The sequence below is a fragment of the Balaenoptera musculus genome, chromosome 1, assembly GCF_009873245.2.
Source record: "Balaenoptera musculus isolate JJ_BM4_2016_0621 chromosome 1, mBalMus1.pri.v3, whole genome shotgun sequence".
Lineage (NCBI taxonomy): Eukaryota > Metazoa > Chordata > Mammalia > Artiodactyla > Balaenopteridae > Balaenoptera > Balaenoptera musculus.
In genome coordinates this window covers 12,909,634-12,934,754 of record NC_045785.1, presented here as the reverse complement: position 1 = coordinate 12,934,754, position 25,121 = coordinate 12,909,634, and the positions used below count along the sequence as shown (strand labels likewise).

At 54.6% G+C, this 25,121-nt stretch overlaps 1 protein-coding gene across 2 annotated transcripts in view; it reads right to left on the bottom strand.

The window, feature by feature from the left end:
* Positions 1–1,375: 1,375 nt before the first annotated feature.
* LOC118904070 (protein-arginine deiminase type-1-like) overlaps positions 1,376–25,121 on the bottom strand; it is a 38,057-nt gene continuing 14,311 nt past the window's right edge. Inside the window, exons 2-16 of one of the 2 annotated variants that reach the window (XM_036869778.1) lie at positions 22,750–22,930; positions 21,577–21,649; positions 20,860–20,921; positions 19,167–19,284; positions 18,955–19,080; positions 16,802–16,974; positions 16,550–16,653; positions 15,376–15,499; positions 14,836–14,943; positions 13,220–13,371; positions 9,500–9,644; positions 8,267–8,360; positions 7,115–7,194; positions 6,189–6,314; positions 1,376–3,508 (exon numbers count right to left, since the gene is read on the bottom strand). In XM_036869778.1, coding sequence (XP_036725673.1) covers positions 3,275–3,508; positions 6,189–6,314; positions 7,115–7,194; positions 8,267–8,360; positions 9,500–9,644; positions 13,220–13,371; positions 14,836–14,943; positions 15,376–15,499; positions 16,550–16,653; positions 16,802–16,974; positions 18,955–19,080; positions 19,167–19,284; positions 20,860–20,921; positions 21,577–21,649; positions 22,750–22,930 — 1,900 coding nt within the window. In that variant the 3' untranslated portion in view covers positions 1,376–3,274. The remainder of the gene's footprint in view (positions 3,509–6,188; positions 6,315–7,114; positions 7,195–8,266; positions 8,361–9,499; positions 9,645–13,219; positions 13,372–14,835; positions 14,944–15,375; positions 15,500–16,549; positions 16,654–16,801; positions 16,975–18,954; positions 19,081–19,166; positions 19,285–20,859; positions 20,922–21,576; positions 21,650–22,749; positions 22,931–25,121) is intronic. The other variant, XM_036869788.1, reaches the window with a different exon arrangement.

Sequence of the window (25,121 nt, the reverse complement as noted above, 5' to 3'; positions counted from 1 at the left end):
GGAGGAGCTTAGAATGTCAGAGTAGGAAGGCTCACTCGATAGGTGGGGAAACTGAACCCAGAGGGGGCATTCGGCCACCTGAAACGGAAGGAGCGAGGGCTCTGGGGAGAGGGGTCTCGGGTTTGGACCCAGGCTCCACCAGGCACTGGCTGTGTGGCCTTGGGGGTTATGTCCCCTCTCTTGGAGCCTAGGCATCCTCATCCGTAGAAAATGTGGCTAAGCACCAGCCCTGGCAGAGATAATGGTGGGACACACCCTATCCAGCAAGGCTCAGAAGGTGCTGAATAGAGGTTCCCTCCCTCCTCCCCGGTGATGCTGACAATCTTAGGCAGGGTGGGGACCAAGATCTGCTCCCCAGAGTCCCCAGCTAGTGCATTCACACCAGTTCAAGGATCTCAGCAAGACTCTAAGACTGGCACCCCTATATCCCAGGTTCTGGTAAGGATGTTCTTCTCAAGGAGAGCTGCTGGGCTGCTGGGCCCAGGGACAGCTTCACTTTTTTGGCTGTAAAACGGCTCGGGGGCTGACTCAGCTCTGGGTAAGAGTCAGCGTTCAGGAGGAAGCCCCAGGCAGGCTCCATAGCCTGTTTTGTGGGCACAGCTGGGGAACAGATACAGAAGCAGGGGCATTCCTCTGGGCACTGGCCCACTGTGATGGCGACAGGATAGCCTCCAGCTCAGAGCCCTGGATCTCCCTTTGGAAGCAGACTCATGCTTTCACTTCTCCCCAATTACTACATGCCAGCTTTTAGAAAGAGATCGGTGGTTCATTCAGACTAAAGTGTCCACGACTGATGGGCAGCAACTTTTTGCCTCTTAGTCTACAACAAATCTAAAATAAAGTGAATGAGTGAGTGAGTGAGTGTCAGGGGAGCAATCTGAGGCAGCACCAAGTATGTAGGATGAGAGGGGTGATAATTTCAGGTCCCTGAAATCAGACCACTGAGGCTGGGTAGCTTAGTAGCTTTAGAGGCAGGAATGCAAGGGAATTATATTGGCCTGTGGCCCTGGGCACCAGTCCTGCTGGGGACTCTCCCACTCTGCCAATAGGGCCCAGCCTGCCTGCCCTCTGAGAGATGGAGGAGATAGCCCAGGGAAGGGAGAGGGATGAAGAGATAGGACCCACCCTCCCCGATAGCCATCTCAGCAGGGCAGGCAGCCTCACGGCAATGGGCGTGTGCCAGCCATCCTGCTGCGTCAGCCTGCCTGCCTGGCACTGGCCCTAGGGGCTCTCCCAGCTGGGTAGGAGCTGCCCATGGCCAGTGGAAGTTGAGCCAAGGAGCTGGTAGCATAGCGGGTGGAACTGAGAGCACCTCTCCCCCCCTTCCCTCCCCTCCTCCCCACGGCCCAACGAACAGAAGCTAAGGAGGCAGCCGCTTGAAGAAATGCATGTTGACATTTTTATTAATCCGAAAGGAGGTGACCAGTCACCTGGAACATTCTCAGAGGGAACATCAGCAACGCACCCCCCAAACAGCCCAGCAGCAATTCCAGAGCTCCCCGCACTCAGTGCCACTCCCCGCATTCAGTGCCACCATCCCCATCTCTCTGCAATGCCCACTCCCCTCCCACCCGCAGCGCTTTCCCCGGGGAACCCCGGCTGCCGAAGAGATTCCTTCTCCTCCTGGCTCAGCCTAAGGGGCACCATGCTTATGAGCAGAAAGTGCACGGGCTGGACCAGGGGCTTGCAAATGGGGTTCCACAGAACCTTCTGGAAGGGGAGGATCCTCGTACACCACCCCCGCCACCTTAAACCAGAGCAGTTCCGTTTTCATCAGTTTCACATGCTGGGTCTCCGTGGTAGCCTCTGATGGCTAAGTGTTCCACAGCTAAAAGAGTTTAAGGGTAGATGGCTCAATCTAAATCTCACCAGGAGCCAGGGAGAAAACCCAGAAGGTAGAGGCCCAGGGGCTGAGAGCCACTGAGATGGCCCCAGAGGCTGTGGGAGAGGAAGGCAGGCTGGTTCCCTCCTGCCCATGCTTATCTGGGGCAGGGGCCACCTCTCGCCCTGCACCGGCCAAGCCAGCTTGCCTGTGCATGTCCCGGTGACCTCACCTGGGGCCAGGCTATTAAATTCCCATGGCAGCTCTGCCTTGCCTTCTATGGGAGGGGACACAGGCCTGCCACGGGGCTTTACTCACAGGTGAAACCCAAGCTACATGCAGGGTCTCTGAGTTGCTGAGAGAGACTGGGCGAGCCTTCCCTCCCACTGCCGGCAGAAGAAAGGGGGATAATTAACGACTATTAAAGGAAATTAAACCCCACCCTCAAAGATAACCTAATGACCCCCCACCACCACCCTCTTCTAACATCTGGGCCCCCTCTCCTTGCTGCATCTGGAACAGCCAGACCCCATCACATCCAGAGTCCGACACTTAAAGCCTGGGAGGCCTAGGGCGCAGGGGCCAGGTCACAGGTTTTATCCCCGTGCCTCAGCCTCCTCTGCCATCCTGGCCTCCTCCCCCTGCTGCCCAGCCTTCCTCCGTGTGCCCTCCTCGGGCCTCACTCTGGCCTCTCAGCGTTTGTGAGGCGGAGGCAGCCAGCATGCGTAATTAAAGGCTTTCCAAACAGGTGACAAGCACCCTTCTGAGGAGGGAGTCAGGTATTAAAGGGGTTTTGTTGCTTTTTCTTTTTAAAACAGTAAAGCAATTATACTCCAATGAAGATGTTTAAAAAAAAAAAAGAAACAGGCCATCAGACGCTGAGTTTTCCTGTCCTTATTTGCCTACATAAATATGGCTGAGGGGTGCTAGGAGATCACAGCATGGGGGCCCCCTGAAGGAGAAGATAGCCAGAAAAGGAAAAAGGGGGCCCCAAATCCCCCTTCCTGGTCTTACAAGAGCCACCGGTGGCCTAGACCCAGGGCCCTCACCCCAGGCCCCAGGCCCTGTGAGCCCCATTCCTGGTGCAAACACGAAGGGAATGTCAGAACAGAGGAGGGGCAACTCAAATTGGGGCAACTGCTGAGGCCACACGCTGCCATCCTTGCATGTGCTAAGGCTGTTGATCTTTTCCAGAACCTCTGGGAGTTGTGGATGGGGAAGAGGGGAGGGAAGAGTGAGAGCAGTCCTTCTTGAGCTGGCAGGCCACGCCAGAGGTGAGGATGTGCGGTGTCCATCCCTGTATCCTGGTACCCACGGTGACCAGCACACTTGTGAGCACACAGGGGGAAGCGTCCAAGGCTCCCCCAAGAGGATGGAGGCCAGGTGGAGGTTCCTTATCCTGGCGGGATTCCCTGGCAGGTGGGGAGAGAGGATGGCGTGTGGGGAGCAGGCTCAGGGCACCATGTGCCACCACTTGAAGGGAAAGGGCTTCCGGCGCACGTTGGTGCCGCAGTGGATCTCTCCAAGCAGCTTGTGGTAGGACAAGTAGTCATCGATGAAGATACAGTAGAGGCCCAGGGGCTCCAAAAGGGACCGCACCTTCTCCTCCAGACAGCAGCTGCCGTTGATTATGGGCCCGAAGGGTTTGGGGATGCCCAGGTACTTGCCTAAGACCACCATGTTCACCTGTAGAAGCGACAAGGCAAGAAAGAGACCCGGTTAGCTGGGGATGCGCTACACCTGGGGCCCCTTCTGGGTTCTGGCTCTGGCAGACCCATCCCCAGGGCCTGTCCCGTCTTTGCCAGCATCTCCGGCCCCTAAGGCTGGCACTCGCTCAAGGACTAAGGTCTATGGAAGCAGAAAAGACGTAGATCCGTAGTTGGAAGAGAGGATTTATAACAGGCAGGGCTGCCAGTAACATACATGGTAACTTCATATAAATAAAAGTCACCCCTTCCTCCAACACTTTCCTCCACCTATCAGAAAAGTAGATTATAATGACTTTGTTAGAACAAGATTTTACCGTTATCTGCCAAAAACTTGTACAGCAAATGTATCCATCTACAAGGTCCACGGTGTGAATGTCACAGGTGTGGTGCATTTATTTGTGCAGTACACACCAAGCTCAACCGTTCCTGGAAGGCCTGATAATTGTTACCGTTTATTGAGCATCTTCTACGTGCCAGATATAGCATCCGTAAACCTCACAGCCTCCCTCCGAGGCCATAGCTTGGACCGGTTAAGTAATATAATTAAGGCCACACAGCCAGAGAACAGGGAGACTGAAATTTGACTCAGGTCTGACTCATGCCAAAACTCGTGCTCTTTCTACGCTGCCAGAGTGTAGCACTGTGGCTGCCTGGGGCGCTAAGGAGTTGGGGCAAGGGGCTGGGAGCCCTTGGGGGCACCTGGGTTTATCTCCAATGGCACTTCTGCTTCCCCGGCTGGGGGACCTGGCAGGGGGCCCTAACACCAGGGAAGGGAAGTCTGCCCAGTGCAGGGTATGGAGGCTCCTTAGAGGTAACTTCTGGCCCAGTGGATGGCCAGAGGAGATGTCCTTGGTGTTCAGAGGGGACACTCTGACTCGCTGGGTCATCGCAGTGTAGGGTGGGCTGCCCTTACACTCTCCACGCCCCAGCCCCTCACCCTCAAGTCTGCCCCGCAGGGCCGTCCGCAGCTGGGACCAACATGGAGCTGGAGGGTCCCGTGGGGGTCTGTCACATGGCCTTGGCCCTGACCTGCTTGGTTGCCCACTAATGGGCCAGAACATGGGGGGTGGGAGTGGGGCACACAGAGGGACAAAGGGCAGGGAGAGGAACAGGGAGCGGTAGTCGGGACCATTGCCCGCCTGGCTCTGCTTCCTCCTAGATGAGGACTCAGGAGACTGGAGGTCGGCCCATTTGCTCGCTGGAGACCTCGGGCAAGTCAACCACTCTCCTCCGAGGGCCTCTTTCCCCTTCTGACAAACGAGGGGTTAACTGAGTGTTCCCTAAGGGCCCTCCAGTGAGAACATGCTGGGATCCTCTAGCTGGGCCTGGACTGAAGCTGGGAGATTCCCACGGAGGGCTGTGTGGTGGGGAGGGGCTCCCAGCAGGGGAGGGCAAGGCCACAGCCCAGGGCTGACCACGGTCATGGGCCTTCCCCCACGCTCAGCCAGAACCAGAGGCAGGTCACCCCGTAGAGTTTCACTGTCTGATACGGTAGCCATCTGCCACATGTGGCTGCTTTTTACTTTCATTAAAATGAAAGCAAAACTTCCGTTCCTCAGTCACGCTGGCCACATTTGAAGCGCTCAGTAGCCACGTGTGGCGGCAGCCACGTCATACTGCACAGATGTAGAACATTTCCATCACCCGAGAAAGTTCTGACAGCACCGCGCTAGAGCAGTGGTTCTCAACCAGGGCGATCTTGCCTCCAGGGCATTTTGCAACCATCCTACGATGCACAGGACAACCCCCAGAGCAAAAGATTCTTTAGCCCCAAATATCGGTAGAACCAAGGTTGTGAAGCCCTGACTACGAGGTCTCTGCAGGGGCCTCACAGCGAGGGGTCAGGAGTGAATGCGACCCTGGCGGGGAAGCCCGACCCTATACACTGGCCTCCAATCAGGACCCCAGGATTCACTGGCTGGTCCAATGACAGGGATTCGAGTAAAGGCCCCAGGCTGAAGAGGGAGGGTCTCCCATCCTAGGGAACCACCCCTCACTGCTGCCCATGCCCCAACATCCTTTCCCAAGGGGTTACTGGGCACTATGGGCAGGGCTGTGCCAATAGCACCGCTCAGACCCCTCCCAGGGGCCACATTGGTGAGATCACATCTGCTCATCTGCTTGTCAGGTGCCTGAGTTAATGACAGCCAGGGTGGCAGCTGCCACCTGCCACGCCTGCCCAACTCAGGATCCCTCTGGGGAGCAGACAGTGGGGTGCCAGCCTGGGGAGCCGAACAGGCAGCTGAGACCCAGAAGCGAAAGCTTGAAAACTTGGAACCGAACCACGCTTCCATGTTCCACTTTGGGGGGGAGGGGAAAGCCCTTAGTTGTGGGGCTGCCCTGTGCCCTGTAGGATGTTTAGCAGCATCCGTGACCTCCACCCACTAGATGCCAGTAGCACCCTCCTCGTGTGGCAATCAAAGTGCCTGCGGCGGGGTGGGGGAAGAAATCACCCTGGTTGGGAACTACCGATGGAGATTTTCTATATCTGCCCCAAAAAACAAACACTGGCGAGGTCCGCAGGGCCCGTCCCAGCCTCCTTGCCACTCTGCCCCTGGATAGGGACGGCTTCTCCTCTGGACCCCCAACTGACCGCCCAGCAGGACCCCGCCCAGCACCAAGGATGGAAATGACCTGTCCTCCCTCCACACTCTCACCATGTCGGGGAAGAAGGCTTCTGCATAGGAATCCTTCAGGAAGAAGAGCTGGGGGATGTCCACAATGTCCCGCTCCGTCAGGCCCAGCTCCCGCTTCAGCACCTCCCGGTTCCAGTCGATGCATTTCTTGGGGGGGCGGGAGGAGGGACACAGGCACCCAGGGAGCCAGGAAGGATCCAACGTTTCTGAGAGCCTGCTACGTGTCGGGCTCTGTGCACCCGACACGTAGGTGCCCTCTGCACCCTTTAGCTTGTTTGATCCTCACAACAGCTTTGTGCCATTGCTACCGCAAATGGGGAAACTGAGGCTCAAGTGACCTGCCCAAGGGGACAGAGCTAGGAAGTAGTGGACCTGGGGTTTGGATCCAGGCAGCTTCTGGTTGCAAAAGTGCTTGCCGTCACCACACACTGTCCCAGCCACAGCCGGGCTTACGCTCCTGCCCAGCTCAGCTGTTTAGGAGGAAAGGTGTCGGGCGCCACTGGGGAGAAGCATGGGGCCTCCTCCCATCTACTGAGCAGGACTCCATGCCAGGCCTACACCAGGCACGTGGCAGGCATTAGCCCTGCCCCTTCCTGGGACCTCCTTCCACCCCATGTCCTCACCAGGTCACCCTGATTCCCACCCACCCCAGCCCTCACCCCTACAGGGCCCCATTTCCCCACCACATCTCTCCCATCTCCCCAGATTTCTTGGGGAACTCAATTCTACTTCCGCTGAAACCCATCATTTCCCCAGAATGGGGGCAAGATCTCCCCCACTGGACTGGCACAGCTGTGTCTCTTCCATCAGACTGTGGGTTTCCCAAGAGCAGAGGCCCTACCCAACCCACAGGTCTCAGCAGCCCCCAGGAGAATCAGAGGCCCAGGGCTGAACCCCTCACCCCCACCACGGCAGTTCCTGGGGCTGCTTCACCCCCACCCCCTCACCTGTACATGGAGGTTGTCATTCCTGAGACGTCTGTCTTCCAGCATCTCATTAATGCTTCTCTTCGCCTGGCGCTTTAACCCTGCAAGAGAAAGAAGACCACAGCCTGCTCAGGGAGTACTGCCTGGGGCCACCTCAAGCCTGGGCTGCAGAATCCGGGCCAGGATTTTTCTCCCACCTCAGCGCCAGGGTCTAAAGCAAGGACAGAGAAAGCCAGAGACTGGAAACTCTGATGGGACCAAGCTCTGGCTGCAAGTAAATCCTGGTGATGGATTATAAACTCCTTAGGAAGGGATGCCTGAGCTCAGAGCCTAAAAAGTACAGAAGAGCTACCGTTATTGAACACCGACTATGCTCTGGGCCTCCTATTATATTTATTATTGATCTCTAAAACAATGCTAGGTCAGGTTAGTTATCACCCCGCATTCAGAGAAGAGGAAATGGAGGCACTGAGAGGTTCAGAACACATCCTTGATCTCATAGCCAGCAAGTGGCAAGACCAGGATCTGAATCCAGGTCTATCTTTGCTGAAGGCTATGCCACATCCCTTCCAATGCTCCATTCCTCAGGTGAGAACACTGAGATCCCTGGTGGGGAAGGGGGAGGTGCTCAACGGGGCCAACCAGGCCCTTGGAGGGTCTGTCGATTCCCCGAGGAAGGTTCACAGAGGGGCCCTGACCACCCTCCTGGCTTCTCACCCCTCCCTCTCTTGAGCCCCTGGCCCTGCTGCTCCCTGCTGCTTAGCCCTGGGCAAGCCGCTTCCCCTCTCTGAGCCTCAGTTTTCTCCTCCATGAAAAGGGATGAGGAGAAGGGGGTGAACGATCTGATTGGGCAAGAGCATGAAAGTGCATGCACGGACAGGCACGTGGGAAGGCTCATGGCTTCCTGTTCCTTTCTTCCCCTGGGGTGTGGCCAGGAACAGCCCAGTGTAAGGAGGAGGCCACCCAGGCTTCCATCCCTGGCCCAGGAAAGGGAGAGCCCTCATCCTTTGCTCCCATATGAGGGTGTTGGGAAAATCAGTGATGGACTCTGAGCTGACAGCTGGCAGACGAATGGCCTGTAAACAGAGCGCAGCCGTGACAGGCATCAATGGCGCCCAGGGCTGGCAACGAGAGGGCATGGTCTGGCAGGGTGATGGGCTCACTGGCACTCACCGTCAAACTGGGCCGCCTCCCCGTAGCCCTCCTCCTTCTTCTCTTGGAACAGTTCGAGGCAAGCGCTGGGGCTGGCCAGGAGCAGCCGGAAGCCCTGGCACAGAGGATGGGAGAGCAGCTCAGTGGACAGGTTCTCCCCTGATGCAGGAAACCCCAAACTCAGGAGGGGCCTGAGTTCAGAGGCCAGACTGCACATGGCACCCCCCCCCCTCAATCCCCCCCACCAGCCACAAAGGACTGTCTGTACTCCCCCCAATCCTCCAAGCCGGTTCACACCTGCAGGCCTTTGTCCATGACCTTCTCTTTTCCTGGAAGCCCTTCCCCACTTTGTACACCAGGGAGCTCAACCACTGGTCACTGGGAGGCCTCCCCTCCCAGGCTGCCTGCTCCCTGCGGGCTGTACCCTCCCTGATCACCTCTGCAAGGCAGTGAGTGGTTAACATGCTGGTCCCGAGCCCACCATCTTGGTCTGAATTTTACCCTACTAGTTAATTGCCCTTCTGAGCCTCGTTTTCCTTATTTATAAAATGGAGGAAATGGGGCTTCCCTGGTGGCACAGTGGTTGACACTCTGCCTGCTAATGCAGGGGACACGGGTTCGAGCCCTGGTCTGGGAAGATCCCACATGCCGCGGAGCAACTAGGCCCGTGAGCCACAATTACTGAGCCTGCACGTCTGGAGCCTGTGCTCCGCAACAAGAGAGGCCACGATAATAAGAGGCCCGCGCACCGCGATGAAGAGTGGCCCCCGCTCACTGCAGCTAGAGAAAGCCCTCGCACAGAAACGAAGACCCAACACAGCCACAAATAAATAAATTTTAAAAAAAAAATAAAATAAAATAAAATGGAGGAAATGATAATAGTACCCACCTCATGGGGTTGCTAGAGGATTAAATGCATTAAAACACATACATCTCACAGGTGCTCAGTAAATGTTACTAGTTATCACCAGTGTCAGTCCTGGGTCTTGACTGAGAGGTCTGGATCAGAGCAAACACCCAGTAATTGTGAGAATGAGTGTATGAGAAGTGAGCGAACGAGTTCCCTCCTGACCTGGGCTCTGACCTCCTCCAGGAAGCCCCCCCTGATTAACACCACCTGGCCCAGAGGGTACCCTGACTCCAAGTTCTCTATGGACAGAGGTGGTGAGCTAGTTTCAGGTGGCTTTGCCTTATCCTGACCCATCAGGATAGGGAGGGGCAGAGGTAGCTCAGGCAGGAGGAGAGGGGATGTACCTTCTGGTCGGAGGTGGGCACAAAGCTCAGGAACTCGTCCACGTGGCCCACGTAGAGCCAGTCAGAGTAGAGCTCCACGGGCGCCTGCACCTGCTGGGCCTTCAGGAAGTCGCGCACCACCTTGGCCATTTGCTGCCCGCCAGACCTGGCCAGGGAGGGAAAGAGCAGGGTCACCTCGTGCCTGTTGTGTGCTGCTTCCCTGCAGGCACTTCCCGAGCACCTCCCTGCCCACTGTCAACCCTCTGAATGGGTCTTCTTTGGTCCCTGCTTCCTGGCCCCAGCGCCCAGGTGCTCCCAGGAACTCGCTGTCCATCCTGAGTATCGCCCAAGAGAGTCTGTCCCTCCCTCACCTTAAAGCATCCTCCCCAAGGCCAGAAAGGTCCTGCCACCCCTTCTTGCAAAAGAGAGTCAAATGAGAGCCCTCCATCTGCCAAAGGGAACTGAAGACCCTCATCTCAATTCCTGGGACTTAGAGAGGTTGACTCTTTACCCAAGGCACCAAGCTTTTTGTTCAAAACATGACTGGGACCTGGCAAGCCACCCCCCACCCTGCTTAGTCCAGTGTTTCCCAAAGTGTGGGAATTGTTGCCCACTCCCCATGTCCCTCACTTTCTTCAGGTTTAACTCAAATGTCACCTCTTTCTCTATGTGGACTTTGGAAATAACAACAACCCCTCAACTCCTTTCCCAGCTTTATTCTTCTTTACAGCATTTGGTACTATTTGGCATACTTGATATCTTGTTTATTGCCTGGCAGCCCACTAGAATGTAAGCTCCAGGAGGGCTGGGATTTTTCTCTAGGTTCACTGCTGTATCCCCAGCACCTCTTATAGAATAGATGCTCAAAAATATTTGTGAATGATATTAAGGCTTTTGAACAGCTGTGTAAGAGTCCACAGTCTATATAACTTGAATACGTCCTCAACGAAACTAGAAGGGAGACCCAACAGGCAGTGACACAAGACAACACTGATTTGTTTCAGGGGATGGGAATGCGGAAAATATTTTTCTTGTATTTCTGTTTATTTTAATATAATATTTAATATTTTAATTTCTGTTATTTTAAGTCCCTCCTTGGGACTCTGCAACCCTCTGCCTGGAGGCAGGGGAATGCACCAGATGACTCCAGCCTTGAGAAGCATCAGACCTGGTCTCTGAGTCACATCAAAGCTGCCACCAGGAGGCAGAATTGTTCCAAGATCGTTTTAAATGTGGGGAGCAGAGCTTGGAGAACCCAAGATAGTAGGGAACAGAGGAGCCATTTGCTGAGCACCTGCTGTGCGCCTGCCTGAGGCTCCTCACACTGGGTGTCTTGTTTAATCCCCATGATAACCCTATTATGTACGTAAAAATAACAGGTCCATGTCATGATCTGAACTCTGCCGGACCAAGCTCTCTGACCTCATCCCCCCACACCCCCTTGTTCACTCTGCTCCAGCCCCACTGGCCTCCTTGCTGTTCCTCTAATGTCTCCAGCACACTCCTGCCTCAGGGCCTTTGCACTAGTTGTTTCCACTCCCTTGCACATTCTCCTCCCAAATAGCCACATCTTTAACTGTCTCATTTCCTTCAGGGAAATGTCAGCCTCTCACCAACACTTCTTTTACCTAACATACTAGATGATTTACTTATTTATTATGTTTGCTTATTGTCTGTTTCTCTCTGCTAGGATGTATGTAGGTTGTTTTGTTCACTGCTAAGGTCAGAAGCCAAGACAGGAACACAGGACAGCAGCCTGGATGTTAAATTTTAATTCGGGGTCCAAGGAGGAGATATGAATTCTGACTATTCCCCTAACTTGCTGTGTGGTCCTAGGCAGTAGCTGCCCCTCCCTGAGCCTCAGGGTTCCATCTGTCCACCAAGAGCTTTGTTCCTGGTTTTCAACACAATAGCCAATGGAGTGACGCCCAGCTCTGCTAGTGACCCCCCACACGTTCCCATCCGGGGTCCTTGCTCTGAGCCTGGGATTTTCCAGAACATTTCTTTTATCCCCAGCATGGGGCCCCGAACCTGGCATATAGGAAGTCTCAATAAATATTTATTGAATTGATAAATGAATGCATGAATTAGTGCATTCACTTCATTTATCTAAGCCTCAACTTCCTCATCTGTAAAATGGGGATAATAGTCATCTCAACCTCATAGGGCTGTTGTAAGAATTAATGGAGGTAACCTGGGTAAAGCACCATGTTCATGGCATGTAGGTGATCAATAACTTTTATCCATTGAGTTCCAACCTACTTCAAGGCACATCCACTGCCAGGGGTCCAGCTAAACAATACCCAAGCATTCAGAAGTTGGTTAATGTGAATCTTTTATCCCCAGTAACGGGTATTATATAGCTAGGACAGGGATTTTTTTATAAGCCCATTTCACTGAGGAGGACACTGAGGGATGACGTATAAAATAATTTGCCCATTTAATAATGTATCTTTGCCACCTGATGTATCCCTAGTACCTTCAACAGTGCCTGGCACATGGTAGGCATGCGATAAATATTTCTAAATGAATTAATCAAGCACCTACTATGTTCCAGGCCCTGTGGTAGGCATTAGTTAGGTGATGTACCCCAAATCATGTGGCCAATAAGTGGCAGAGGCAGGACTCGAACCCAAATCCATTAGTTTTCAAAGCTTGTGCTCATTCCTCCCGGAAGCACAGAATGACCGCCCAGAGGTCTCAAGGCCCTTCTGCTCCCAGAGCTGTGGGCAGGATCCAGCCCCAGAGTAGTTCTGCACATGAGTCAGCAGCAAGGTGAGTGCACTCCTCTTGTCCTGGCCAACCTCAGCCCCGGGCACCCAGCCTGGGCACCCGGCTTCATGCCTGGGGTTGGTGCCAGGAAGTCTCACCTCACCTGATCCAGAGCCGTGAGGCCACCAAGGTCACCACTTGAGCCTGGGTAACCTTCCCAGGACTGTCTGGCTGCCTCTGGGCCCAAGACCAGATAGCCAGGGCTTGGGGACACAAGCTGGGGCACGCCTGGGCTCCATGCCAACCCCACACAAACCGGAAGGCAACCTCCAGGGCCTGGGGTGGGCTTCATCTTTAGGCAGGAAGCAGGGGATCGCACTAGGACCCCTGTGCTACACACCCCATTCTTCGACTGCCCACAGGCTGGGTGGGGACCCACTCGGGAGATTTAGCAGGTGCTGTCATCTGTCTGAGCCCTAAACCCTAAATACCTTGTTTCCTGCTAGATGACAGCTGTCCAGGGTAGGACCTGTCAAGTTACCTCTGTCACCCTGGTATCCTGACCTGCAGCCTCGTGGTGACGGCTGTACCCTTTCTAGCTGTTGCTAGGACAACAGCTGTTTTGATTTCCTCCCTGGAGAGGTCAACGGATCCATCTCCTACTTCTGCCCTGGATTACACATGACCTTCCCGCTCTTCTGATGTTTCAAAAGAAGTCAGAAATCTGGCTTTTTACATGAAGTCTCCTGATATATGTATATTTAATGTTGGTGACGAATTATGCTCATAAAATACTAGGCAGGGCAAAAGACCATGGGCCAATAGTTTGTTTTTTCCTAAGATTCTGTGATCTTTCCAACCTATGATTCTAGGGCTCTATTCTAGGATTCCACGCAGGAACTTAAGACCATTTTTCAGACTGGAGAATTGTGTTTGCGGTGGAGGCAGGGGGGGTTGGAGAGTGGATGCTGCCTTGGGTCCCCCGGGCCCCCCCGTGACCTCCACCACCCTCCTACCCTGGCTTCTCACTTGGGAAAGCTGCTGCCAAAGAGGATTCGGCCCAGGGGGTACTCCTTGCCCTCCACTGTGACGGGCGGGCTGACGTCCAGGTTGCCGAAGGAGTCAAGGCCAGAGACACCAGCGAACGGGATTTCCCGGGTTACATATCCAAAGTCGGGACCCTGAGGGAAAACCGTCGAGAGCCCCCCACCCCCAGAAGGAGGGGTCAGTTAGAAAAGGAAGAGACAGCTCTTGGGGTAGGGGAGCGAGGGGTGCTCCCGGGGGAATCCCACTCCCTGAAAAACAACCGCTATTCACTTTTCACACATCCTCCCGGTGCCCTGAGCATTGTGCTGTTAAAGCCGAAGCCAATAACAGAACAATAACTAGAAAATCCCTGAATGTTTGGAAATGAGGCAACATACTTCTAAAGAACCCATGGGTCAAAGAAGAAATCAATGGGGAGGTTACACAGTATTTTGAAGTGAAAGGTAAAAACCACACAGCACGTTAAAACTTGAGGGGATGCCAGTAAAGTTGCACTTCTAGGGAATTGCCGCAGCTCTAAACACATATATTAAGAAGAGAAAGGGTTGAAAAATCTTAGCTTCCGTTTCCAGCTAAGAAAAGAACGGCTAATTAAACCTAAAGAAAGTAGAAGGAAGGAAATGATAAAGACAGAGCAGAGAACAGTGGAAAAGGCGCTGGCCAGGTCAAGCCCAGGGCTTGGGGTCAGGCCCTTTGTTGATGCAGACTCACCCCACAGAGCTCACTGTCACCTCCCCAGGGACTCTTCCTTGATCCCTCCAGGCTGGGGTAAATGTCCCTGCTCTGTGTGCCCATGAGTTCCTGGACCTTCCCCATCATATCCCCCACCAGACCCTGGCATTGTCCTGGAGGTGGGGGACAGGGGTCAGTAAACAGGCAGAGATGTGAGTTCTGGGACCCGACCCACCTCAAAAGGGGGGTTAGCCTAGCGGTAAAGTTCAGGGGCCGTGGAGGCAGCCCCTCTGGTTTTGAAGCCACTGCTAACTAGCTGTGTGGCCTTGGGTAAGTTGCTTACCCTCTCTGAGCCTCAGTAAAGAGGGAATAATAATATCCATAGGAGTATGGATATCCATACTTATCCACAGGAGTCCACGTGGATTAAATGAGCAACTGTGTAAAGCTAGGAGGGAGGGCCTGGAACTTGGGACACGGTTGCTGGAGTGGCTCCTGTCACCCTCCCGTGTATAGAAGCAGCATTGTGCCTGGCACACAGTAGGTGTTCAGAAAACATTCGTTACCTGAAGAGAGGACCTGGCTCACAAAAGCAAGAGCCATGAGGGCTCACTAAGGGTGCGTTGCCCTCAAAAGGCAGTTTGGTTTCCCCAGAGCTGACTCCTTTGTTCACTCCCCCTTTGGGGAGAGAAAGGACCCCAAGGAGGACTTCGCTGGCCTGTCCCTCCCAGAACAGGGGTGATTTGCGTGAGATTTGCATTTCATTTACATATTCCTCCCAAACCTCCCACTAACTCCCCATTTGCCAGAACCCACCACCTGTGTCCTTTTGTAGCCCCTAAAGGACTAGGACCAGGCAAGACTGACTGGAGAATCCTATAGGAGGAGCCAGCCACGGTTTCCCCACTCTGCCCTTTGCCGCATACCAGGATACTCTTATAAGGGAAATACTTCAGGTTTCTGTTTCGGGGGGAGTCAAAGACCACTGGGAAGGATTTGTGAGGAGCCTCGATGTAGCCAAACTCCATCTCATCCTGGGAGGGGAGAGAAAAAGACCACAGTGACTGCCTCAGTATAGTATTAAGAATGGGTTAATCCCCCCAGGCCCGGGGCGGGGCAGGGCAGGACAGTGGATCTTCCCCAAGACCTGGAGGGTGCAGAGGCCAGGGAACAGAGGTGGAGTGAGGCCTCTCAGGGCCGCAGCCAGAGGAGGACTCTGCCTGGGACCAGAGCACTTGGAGGGAAGCAGGAGAGACTGGGGCGATGCAGGCAGTGGCGGGGGGGGGGGCGTTCCTCTAGACTGCATGTCCCCCACCCTAAGTCCTGGCACCCAGGCCGGCCTGGCTTCTCTAGGGAAACGGAGGCCGGTAGAAGTCTGCGCAAGCCAGCTTTCCCAAAGCCAGTGTAAAGGACGGGGTTCAGGCCTCCCGGGCTGCCCTCCTCTCCCGGATTGCTCCCGCACCCACCTGGATCCAGCGGTCATTCCGATTCTCAATCCAAGGGCAGACGATCAGCTTGCAGTTGGCTTTCGACGCCAGGTCAGACATGTCTTTCAGAAACTTCTCATTTGAGCCATGGGAGTCTACAACACTGCGAAACACAGGGAGAGGGGAGCGAAATAATGACCGCTGACTGTGGCCTTGGCCTCAGGGCCAGGAGGCAGGGGATGGATGGGGTGGCCTTGATGCGGTCTGTGCTAGGCCCCGTGTGGCCCCTGGGCACAGGAGTTCAAACCCAGTCTCTGCACTAGAGAGACTCATGGGCTAATGACAGAGACAAATAATGTCCCCAGATCACATCAGGTGGCAGGTGCAAGGGGAGGGACAAGCCCGGGGCTGTGGAGCCCAAAGGCAGGGCACCAAAGTCCTGGAGAAGGTGACTGGGGACTGAATCTCACTGGTTAAAGTGGTAGTGAGGGGGCAGGTAGCCCCATCTCCTCCTGTTTCTCACAACTGGCCTAAACAAAGGAGTCAGGGTGGGGTTAGTGAGCAAACAGAAAGAAAGAGTTCCCTTCTGAACACCTGGGCCCAGCTCAGCAGAGCAAACCTGTTTGGCCACACTCTTCCTGGCCTTTTGACTTATGTTCCAAGTCATCTATGGCCCTTTCCAGTGGTCCAACCTCTGATGCAGAGGCCCGGAGTAGCCTTGCCAATCCAGGCTCACCTGCCCATCAAGGGGCCTGACAAGGATTCTGAGAGATGGCAGAAGGACCAGGGACCCAGGTTGGGGCAGGGCTCACAGAGGATTTTGGAGTCTGGGTCCCAGGTTCTCTGCAGGCCCAGGAGTACACCCACATCTGAGCAAGGCTGGGTCTCCTGCAGCTGCCATCAGTCTGAACGGGGCCTGGCCCCACTGCCTGGAATAAATCCTGGATGTTCTGGGGCTGCTACATGCAGGACAGGGTAGGGCAGGTGTGCTGGACTTGAGCCATTGACCTCAGCCAGGGCCTTAGCTGCTCAGAGCAGGTAGGGCTGACAGGCCCAAGCCAGCCTGCCGCTCTCCTATTCCCAGCTTGTGTCCATGGGTGCCCGCAATGGATCCGTCCAGTATGAGTGCAGGGCCAAGCCTGGTACGGCGTTCTGTTCCTATCTCTGTGAGTCCAGAGACGGTGGGAGAGCTGCAGGAGGGGCGAGGCCTCACCTGCACACATACAGCTCCAGGGGGCTTTGGGTGTTGGGGGTCATGATCCAGGGGGCCATGCGGAAGGTCACGGTGTCTGTGAAGTGGGGCACCTCAGGCAGGGTCTGGGGGGAAAATGAGGACTCAGTGGGCCCTGCAGGGAGCCCCATCAGGCTTCAAGACCCAGCAGCCCCCAGTCTCCCAGCCCTGGAGCCTCCAACCTGGTCCCTGAAGCCCTTCATCCCCTATCACAGCCCCCAGCGCCATACATACCTTGGTGTCCACCAGGCTGACGCTGAGAGAGACCAGCCCCAAGAAATGAGCGTCGGGAAAGGTGAGCCCCTCCACGTAGAAGCTGATCTTCCGCTCCCCCGGATGCCGCTCCACTTCGTAGGACAGATGCCAGGGCCCCAGCACCTGCTTGTAGTCTGAGAGAGAATTCCCACCTAGGGGGAACCAGAGTCAGCACTGGGGGCCCAGTGCTGGGACAGGGGTGTGGGGCTGCGAGGATGCGAGGACAGGAAACCCGAGGCCAGGAATGTAGAGGCAGAACCACCTTTGTGTTAGATCTACTTGGACTCCTCTCCAGCTCTGCCATGTGCAAGCTGTGTGACCTCAGCTCAATGACTCAACCTCTCTGAGCCTCAGGTCCTCATCTGTAAAATGGGCTAATATTATGTTTCTCATGCGGTCAGTGTAAGCTTTAAACTAGATAAGGAAGTAAAAGCAGCTGGCACAAAAGGTGAAAACAACCTAAATGTCCATCAACGGATGAATGGATAAACAAAATGTAGTATGTCCATATGCTGGCATATTATTCATCCATAAAAAGGAATGAAGTATTGATACATGCTACAGCACAGATGAACCTTGACATTATACTAAGTGAAAGAAGCCCGACACAAAAGGCCTCATATCATATCATTCCATTTGTACGAGATGCACAGAATAGGTACATCCCTAGGGACAGAAAGCAGATTAGCTGTTGCCTAGGGCTGGGGGTTGGGGGTTGGGGAGTGACTGCTAATAAGTACAGGCTTTTATTTGGGGGTGATGAAAATGTCTTAGAGCTAGAAATTTTGTGGTAGTTACCCAACATTGAGAATGTACTCAATGTCACTGAATTGTTCACTTTAAAATGGTTAATCTGGGGACTCCCCTGGTGGTGCAGAGGTTAAGAATCCGCCTGCCAATGCAGGGGACACAGGTTTGGGCCCTGCCTGGTCTGGGAAGATCCCACACGCCGTGGAGCAACTATGCCTGTGCACCACAGCTACTGAGCCCGTGCTCTAGAGCCTGTGTGCCACAAGTACTGAGCCCACGTGCCACAAATACTGAAGCCCACGTGCCTAGAGCCCGTGCTCTGCAACAAGAGAAGCCACCGCAATGAGAAGCCCACTCACCACAACGAAGAGTAGCCCCCGCTCGCCGCAACTAGAGAAAGCCCGCGCCCCTCAACAAAGACCCAATGCAGCCAAAAATAAATAAATTTATAAAAAAATAAAGTAAATAAAATAAAATGGTTAATTTTATGTTATGTGAATTTCATCTCAATTTTTTTAAAAAATCGCCTGGCACCTAGTAGTTCTGGCCCGTCGCTTTTTCCCCTCCCCTGAGGGTTGTCTGGGAAGCACCACCCTGGCACGCTCTTACAGCATGAAATATTCTCAGCTCACTTACGGAGACTTTGCTTATGTTCTGGTATCACAGAAAGTGTTTCCAAGCCGGACTCCTGGGTAACATTCCACCATTGGAACATTCTGGTCCCTGCCAGGCTCATTTAGCTGGGACAAGTTCTGAGTCAGTTTGAACAGAGGAGGATGAAGCGGAAGAAGGAAGGGGCAGGAGAGGTCTCTTGTGATTTATGAAAATGTAAGGGCACCTCAGGGTTAAGGGTTAGTGTTTTTGCTGGGGGGTTTTTTGTTTTTTTTTTTAATCCACAGACGTTGATTAATAAACTGTCAGAACAACTGGATTCTGAAGGCAGGCCTGGGTCTCAGCTTTGCTAGTCCCTGCCTCCACCCTACCCAGCCTGGACAGTGCTTGTTTTACATCGAGAACTCATTCCATGCTAACCGACCAGAGGAAGGATGGGCTCGGGAGAAAGGGCAAGGGTAGTGGAAAGAAGAGGGGCTTTGGTGCCCAAGAGACTGGCTTTGAATGCTTGCTCCATCCCCAACTGGTTGTGTGACCTTAGGGCAGTGAATTCACATGTCTGAGCCTCAGTTTTCCCCTCTATAAAATGGGTCTAGTTTGGGAACCTCTTTCTTGGGCGATATGTCGTGTCCTGATGGAGTGGCTGTTTGTAAGTGGTAGTGAGAGTTACAAAATGATGATGGAAGGAGGGAGAGAGGTGGATAAGAGAAGAATGGTTTGGGAAGCAGAAGATGGAGCAGGGAGGGAAGAGACCCCTCCAGGCCACTCACCCCTAGCGCAGAAGACCCCCACTCTCCTGGAATCAGAAAGCGGCACGTTCAAGACCAGCTTGTGGCTGTCAAAGAGCTCATCAGGGCCATCGCAGCTCAGCACCATTGGGGCCATGTCCTGCAGGTCTGGAGAGAGTGGTGCCCATGAGACAATCCTGCTCCATCCCACACCATCACCCTGGACGACCCCATACACCCCTTCTCGTGCTCACCATCCAGTGATGTCAGCTGAGTGTTGGCGAGGTCGATCCCCCTGGACTTGAGACTATCCCGGTCACAGTTTACCAGCAGGACAGCCCCATAGCCCTCAGGGCCCCAGCGCCAGGTTTTCTGTGGCAAAGCAAGAGGCCTTAGGGTCAGTGGGACCCAGGGGTCTCTGGGAAGGGGTTCTGGACATGGCTAGAGCTGTCTGCTTTGTTAACTTGGAGACTTCTGTATTCTGGGTTTGCTTAAAGATTTATAGAGGGATCATAGATTTGGGGAATGGAGTTCCAGGTCCCTACACCCAGAGCCACTCCACGCTTGTGCAGTGAACAACTTGAACAACAGCTCCTCCCAGCCATCACACTGGAAGAGGAAGGGTGATGGCGCCAAACCCAGAAATGGCCTTTGCCAGTCTGCTGAGCTTTGGTCCTGCCAGCAGACTAAGATTGCCTCGCCCTGACATTGATGGGGCTGGAGAATTCCTGGGAGACTCTCCCCATCCCAGTCCTCTCCTGGGGCCTGTCCCACAGTTTTCTCTGACTTTCACTTGAGATCCTGCAGGCCCTGCAAGATAGTCTGAGCTGAGAGGTGGGGAAGATGGCTGGAACCCTGCCTCTGTGATCAAAGCTCTTCCTGATGTGCTTCTTTTTTTTTCTTTTAATTTATTTGCTTATTTATTTTGGCTGTGCTGGGTCTTAGTTGCGGCACACAGGATCTTTGTTGTGGCATGTGGGATCTTTAGTTGCAGCATACATACTTTTTATTTGCGACATGTGGACTCTTAGTTGCGGCATGCATGTGGGATCTAGTTCCCCGACCAGGTTTGGAACCCCAGGCCCCCTGCATTGGGAGTGCAGAGTCTTACCCACTGGACCACCAGGGAAGTCCCCTTCCTGACGTGCTTCTACTTTATCCCCACTAGACTCTGCAAGGCAGGGCTTATTTTCCCCATTTCACAGAAGAGGGAAAAGAGGTTCTGGGGTGTGAACCCCAAGTCACATAGATGGGATTCAAACTTGGATCTGGGGGACCTTACAGGACCACTGCTAACTTATATGGCACTCTTGTTCACCCCTCTGGGTAGATGCTTCTCTGTACACGGCCCAAGACATGATTTATATCATAGGCCCCACCCACCACCTTGCCCAAGCAACCTTGTGCAGTGAACAACCTGCACAGCCATCCGTGGCAGCCCTACCCCATCTTGTCCACAAAGTCTTATATATGATTCAGGCTTCCTCTCTGGGGTCTTTCCCTGAAAATCATATCTTCTACCCTCCCAGGATGGCTTTCAGATACATCTGGTGGGGTAATGCCTTGAGCCCACCTCATCTTCGTCCTCACTCTTCAGGATCTGTCAGTCACTTGACAAGTCACGTACCATGCCTGGGGGTCCAAATACAGCCCAGGAAATAGAAAAGGCCTCAAGAAAAAGAACCAATCCCAGTTCTAAGGTGGCACAAGAGAGACCCAGAGAGGGTAAGCTGTTTTCCAGGAGTCACACAGCATGTTGATCACACAGTGTAAGTTAAGGCCCATTCATGCTGATTTGGGAGTCCTCAGATGGCTTCCCTATACTGCTGGATACCACAGACCCTAGGAATCCATCACCCTTCTGGAGGAAGAGCCCACTCCACCCCAGGACCACCCCCAGGTTTGCCTGTCAACTCTGCCATCTTGGGGTAACCAGGAGAGTCCCACCTTGTCGCCTTGGCTCCTCTTCACCTTGCCCGTGCGGCCCGTGTCGACGTCGAGGGAGATGTCTGCAAAGAGATGTAGAGGGACTACCAGGGCTCCCCGGTCCCACCCTCGCACCATAACGTCCAGGTCGGGGCAAGCTTCGGCCCCTCCACAAGCCCTTGAGAACCAGGAAGCCCTGTTCTGGGGACCACACCCAACACCTGAGAGGCTCTTGTGGCAGCCCCCTGTGGTTCTGGGCATTGGAGGGACCCAAGGCTTTGGCTCTTGAATTTTTGACTCATCTATGTGGGCTGAATTGCTAGCTCTTGGGGGCCCTGACTCTGGAGGTCGGGATCAGGCCTGAGGTTCTAGGTGCTGGTTCTGCGGTTCACAGGGCCAGCTGCCGGGGTCTGGCCGAAGGTAGCATGTGGCTCTCCATGGTTTAGTGATGTCTTGAAGTTCCAGTGAGTGTGATAGGCAGACTCTGGATGAAGGAGGCCTATTGTGGGTCTAGCTGGTGACCCACGGGCAGTGCAGTTTCCAGATTCTTATGGCCCTAAGTATGGCTGCGACTCCACCCCTGAGGCTCTAGAGTGGATGAACCGCCTCTGAAGAAGCCAAGCTCCTCGATGGGGGAGGAAGATGTCCATGGGCCTTGCACTTGGGGGCTCCCCTAAGATCCTCAAGCAGCCAGCATGGAGGGGTGGATGTACGGAGAGCCAGGGAGGTGGGACTTACCGGCGCCAGTGAGGTAGAGCACACTGTGGCCCAAGGCACTGTTCTTCTGCTGCCCGAAGTAGGAGACGTTCACCTGCGGGGACATGGTCAACCTTAAGCCAGCACGGCCGCCCCTTCAGAGATGGCTGTGACAGGGGGAGTGAGGGGACACTCCGGCGGCCCTGCTTAGAGGCAAGGGAGGCATGGGGGGCCCAGCTACTCCCTGCTGCTGAAGGCCCAAGGCCCACGGGCTCCCGGCTTGGATCCAGAGCCCCCTTCTCCAGCTGGAGAGGCTGTGGATGCCTCCTCAGCTCCCAGGGCTGAGCTGAGGGGCAAGGAGGGCCAGATGGGGTGCGGGAGGATCCCAGAGGGAGCAGCTGGACCCTCAGGAATCCATGGGGATGTCAGAGAGAAAGAATGAGGGAAGGGACAGCTGTCACTAGGGACAGGCAAGTTATTCAAACTCTCTAAGCCTCTGTTTCTTCGTCTGTAAAATGGGAACAATGACCACCCCCCCACCCCCACCCCATAGTAGCAGCCCAAGCTCACAGAGCTTTCCCCATGCCCTAGAACCCATGGCCAGGGCTCGACCCGGGCCATCTCAGTGGGCCCCCAGGATGACCCCAGTAGATGGGGCTCAGAGTAGGATTTGAGCTCCAGGGCCCCTACTCTCAACAGCTGCACAGTCCCCACCTTTTTGGTGTCGTTGGAGAAAAGGCTGAATCAATGAATCAGGGGTCACTGTGGGTGTGGTGGGTGCCTGAGGGTGAGTGAGAAGGGTACCATCTGTGAGAGAGAAGGCTTCCTGCTTCCTTAGGTGGGACACACACACCCTGGTATGTACCTGTGTCCACGTGCGTGCAGGTGTGTATGGGTGCTGCCGAGGACTCCTGTCTGCACAGGAGTTGGGGGCTTGCTTGGGGTCTGCGTGGAGCTGTGTTAAAGGGGGCGTTTGTGAATTTGAGGGGGCGAGCAGGAAGGCTGTGCTTTTACGGGAGCGTTCGTGTATGTGTGCGTGTGACGTTGGGGCACTGGGGTGGGTTTGCATGTTTGGGTGTCTGTTGAGTTGCATTAGGATGTGTCGCGTGGACGTGGGTGGCAAAGCCTTGTGGGGTTTGGTTGAGTGGGGGTGATGTGTGAACGGGGTATGCTTTGTGGGGGACTCTTACCTTCTGTGGGGAAGTAGCCTCTTACCTTGAGATCGTTTAAAGCCTTACTGGCTGCGTCCACAGATATGATCACATCCACGCCAGCATCCAGGGGCCAGTGGGCCTTGTCTATGGGCTCTGTCACCTGTGCTGTGTTGTAGACCGTGAAGACCTCCACCCCGGAGCTCCCAGAGACCCTGAAGGTCTCAGCACCCTTGGGCACATCACTGATAGAAAGGAGAGAGGAGAGCATCCGGGGGCTCAGGAGAGAGACCAGCGGGGTAGTGGGCTGGGGCTACCCGGCTATGCAACAGCACCCCCTAACAGCTGGAGTGGGGAGTGGCGGGGGGGGGGGAGGGGGCCACTGGCCAGGAGACCAACCTGGTTGGGCCCCAGGGCTCCATTCCAGCTCTCCACTGATTCCCATGTGACCCACCCTGGACACGTCGTCCCCAGGCCTCAGTCTCCCCCTCTGCAACATGAAGGGCTTGGAGCAGAGCAGTGGCTGTTGAGCTCTGTTTTAGTGGCAGAGCCCTTTCAGTGGACCTCGCGTGAAACCCCAGACAGAAGAAGGACAAAAGGGGGCCGGGGGTGGTGCCGAGCCACGGTGTTTAACCCTTCCACTCCCACCGCGGCCCCTGAGGCTCCAGAGAGCAGAGACTGAAAACCTCTGGACATCCTCAATCCCCCCCCTCCCCCAAAGCTTCCTGCTTTTATGCTTCCAAATTCTCTAACCCAACAAGAAATCCATTCGAGACCACCTCTCACCTCCTCCACTGCCACCCCTGCACCCACCTAGAGCGCTGGGCAGCTTCCTAAGCCCACCTGTGTCCGCTCCAGTCTGTCCCCCACTCAGAGCGGATCACGTTGTTCTTATGCTCGAAAGCAACGGTTCGCATCACACACAGCAAAGTCCTCACAATGGCATACAAAGGCCCTCCTGATATGCCCTCTGCCACCTCCTAGGAACCTCCTCTTCCCCATTAGGCTCAGTCCTCACTCACTCTGCTCAAGCCACACTGACCTTCCTGATGTTCCATGAAGCTGCCAGGCTGTCCTGCCTCAGGGCCTTTGCACTGGCCGTTTCCTCTGCATAAAATGCTCTTCCCCGAGATATCCACAAGGCTCACTCCTTTACCTTCTTCAGGGCTCTGCTTAAATGTCACCTTCTCAGTGAGCACCCCCCGCCCATCACTCTATTTAATGCTACACCTTGTCCCACCTTCTCCCACACTCTCCTTATCCTTGCCACTCTACTCTGATTCTTTTTTGTTTGTTTGCTTGTTTGTTTTTAACATCTTTACTGGAGTATAATTGCTTTACAATGTTGTGTTAGTTTCTGCTGTGTAACAAAGTGAATCAGCTATATGTATACATATATCCCCATATCCCCTCCCTCTTGCGTCTCCCTCCCACCCTCCCTATCCCACCCCTCCAGGTGGTCACAAAGCACTGTCTGCTCTAGTTCTTAATCATACTGTTAGGTATTGTCCGTCTCTCCTGCTAGAAGGTCAGGTCCACCAGGGTAGGGAGTTTTGTCTGTTTTGCTCATTGCTATCTCCCAGCACCTATAACAGTGTCTGGCGTGTGGTCAGTCTCATAAACACTTGTTAGATGAATGAATGGATTCAGTTGCCCTTAGTCTGCAGGGGGATTCAGGCCCATCTGCACCCAGTGGTACAGAACTTGACTGAGGCCATACCCTGCAAAGTTCTCCCCGTCTACCTGATATACCACATCCACCCAAAACTCCAGAGCTCTGGGCTCCAGAAATGGGGATCAGGAAGCCCTCAGTCTGCCAGGCCCCAGCCGGGGGCACCCATCTTCCGGGCCTCCACGCTACTTCTCAAGCCACCAGCTGCTTCCAGCCACAGCAGGTAGGGGCCAGCCTTCCTGGGCCGTAGACTCAGAGGGGATGCTCTGCAAACTCGGGCTACAGGGCACCAGGAGCTAAGCCAGCAGGGCCTCTGGGGGCGCTTGTCCTTCTTCATCCCCTGAATAAACCTGAGCTGTGTGCCTCCCTGTCCCAGCCCTGTGATGGGCCCCAGGGTTCCATGAAGCCCTTGGCCACGTGGAACACACACACTGGAGGGGAAGTCGGACGAGGGAACTACATGTCAGGGCTCCCCACTGCCGTCCCCCAGGACAGAGCCATCAACCTCAAGGCCACCACCCAAGGTCAAGTCAACTTGCAAACATCCACCAGACTGCAAAGATGCCAGGGCCACAAGGGTCCTTTGATGCATCCTCCTGCCTCCATCGTTTCCTGTATCCCTGAGAAACCACCCAAGTATTAAAGCCCCTGGAGAAACCAGACACCCCTCCCAGATCCCCACCGTGGTCACTCAGTCCCCACAAACAACTGCCCCCATTGACAATGGTGGTGATGGTCGTAGTTACAACAGTTCCAAGTCCCAC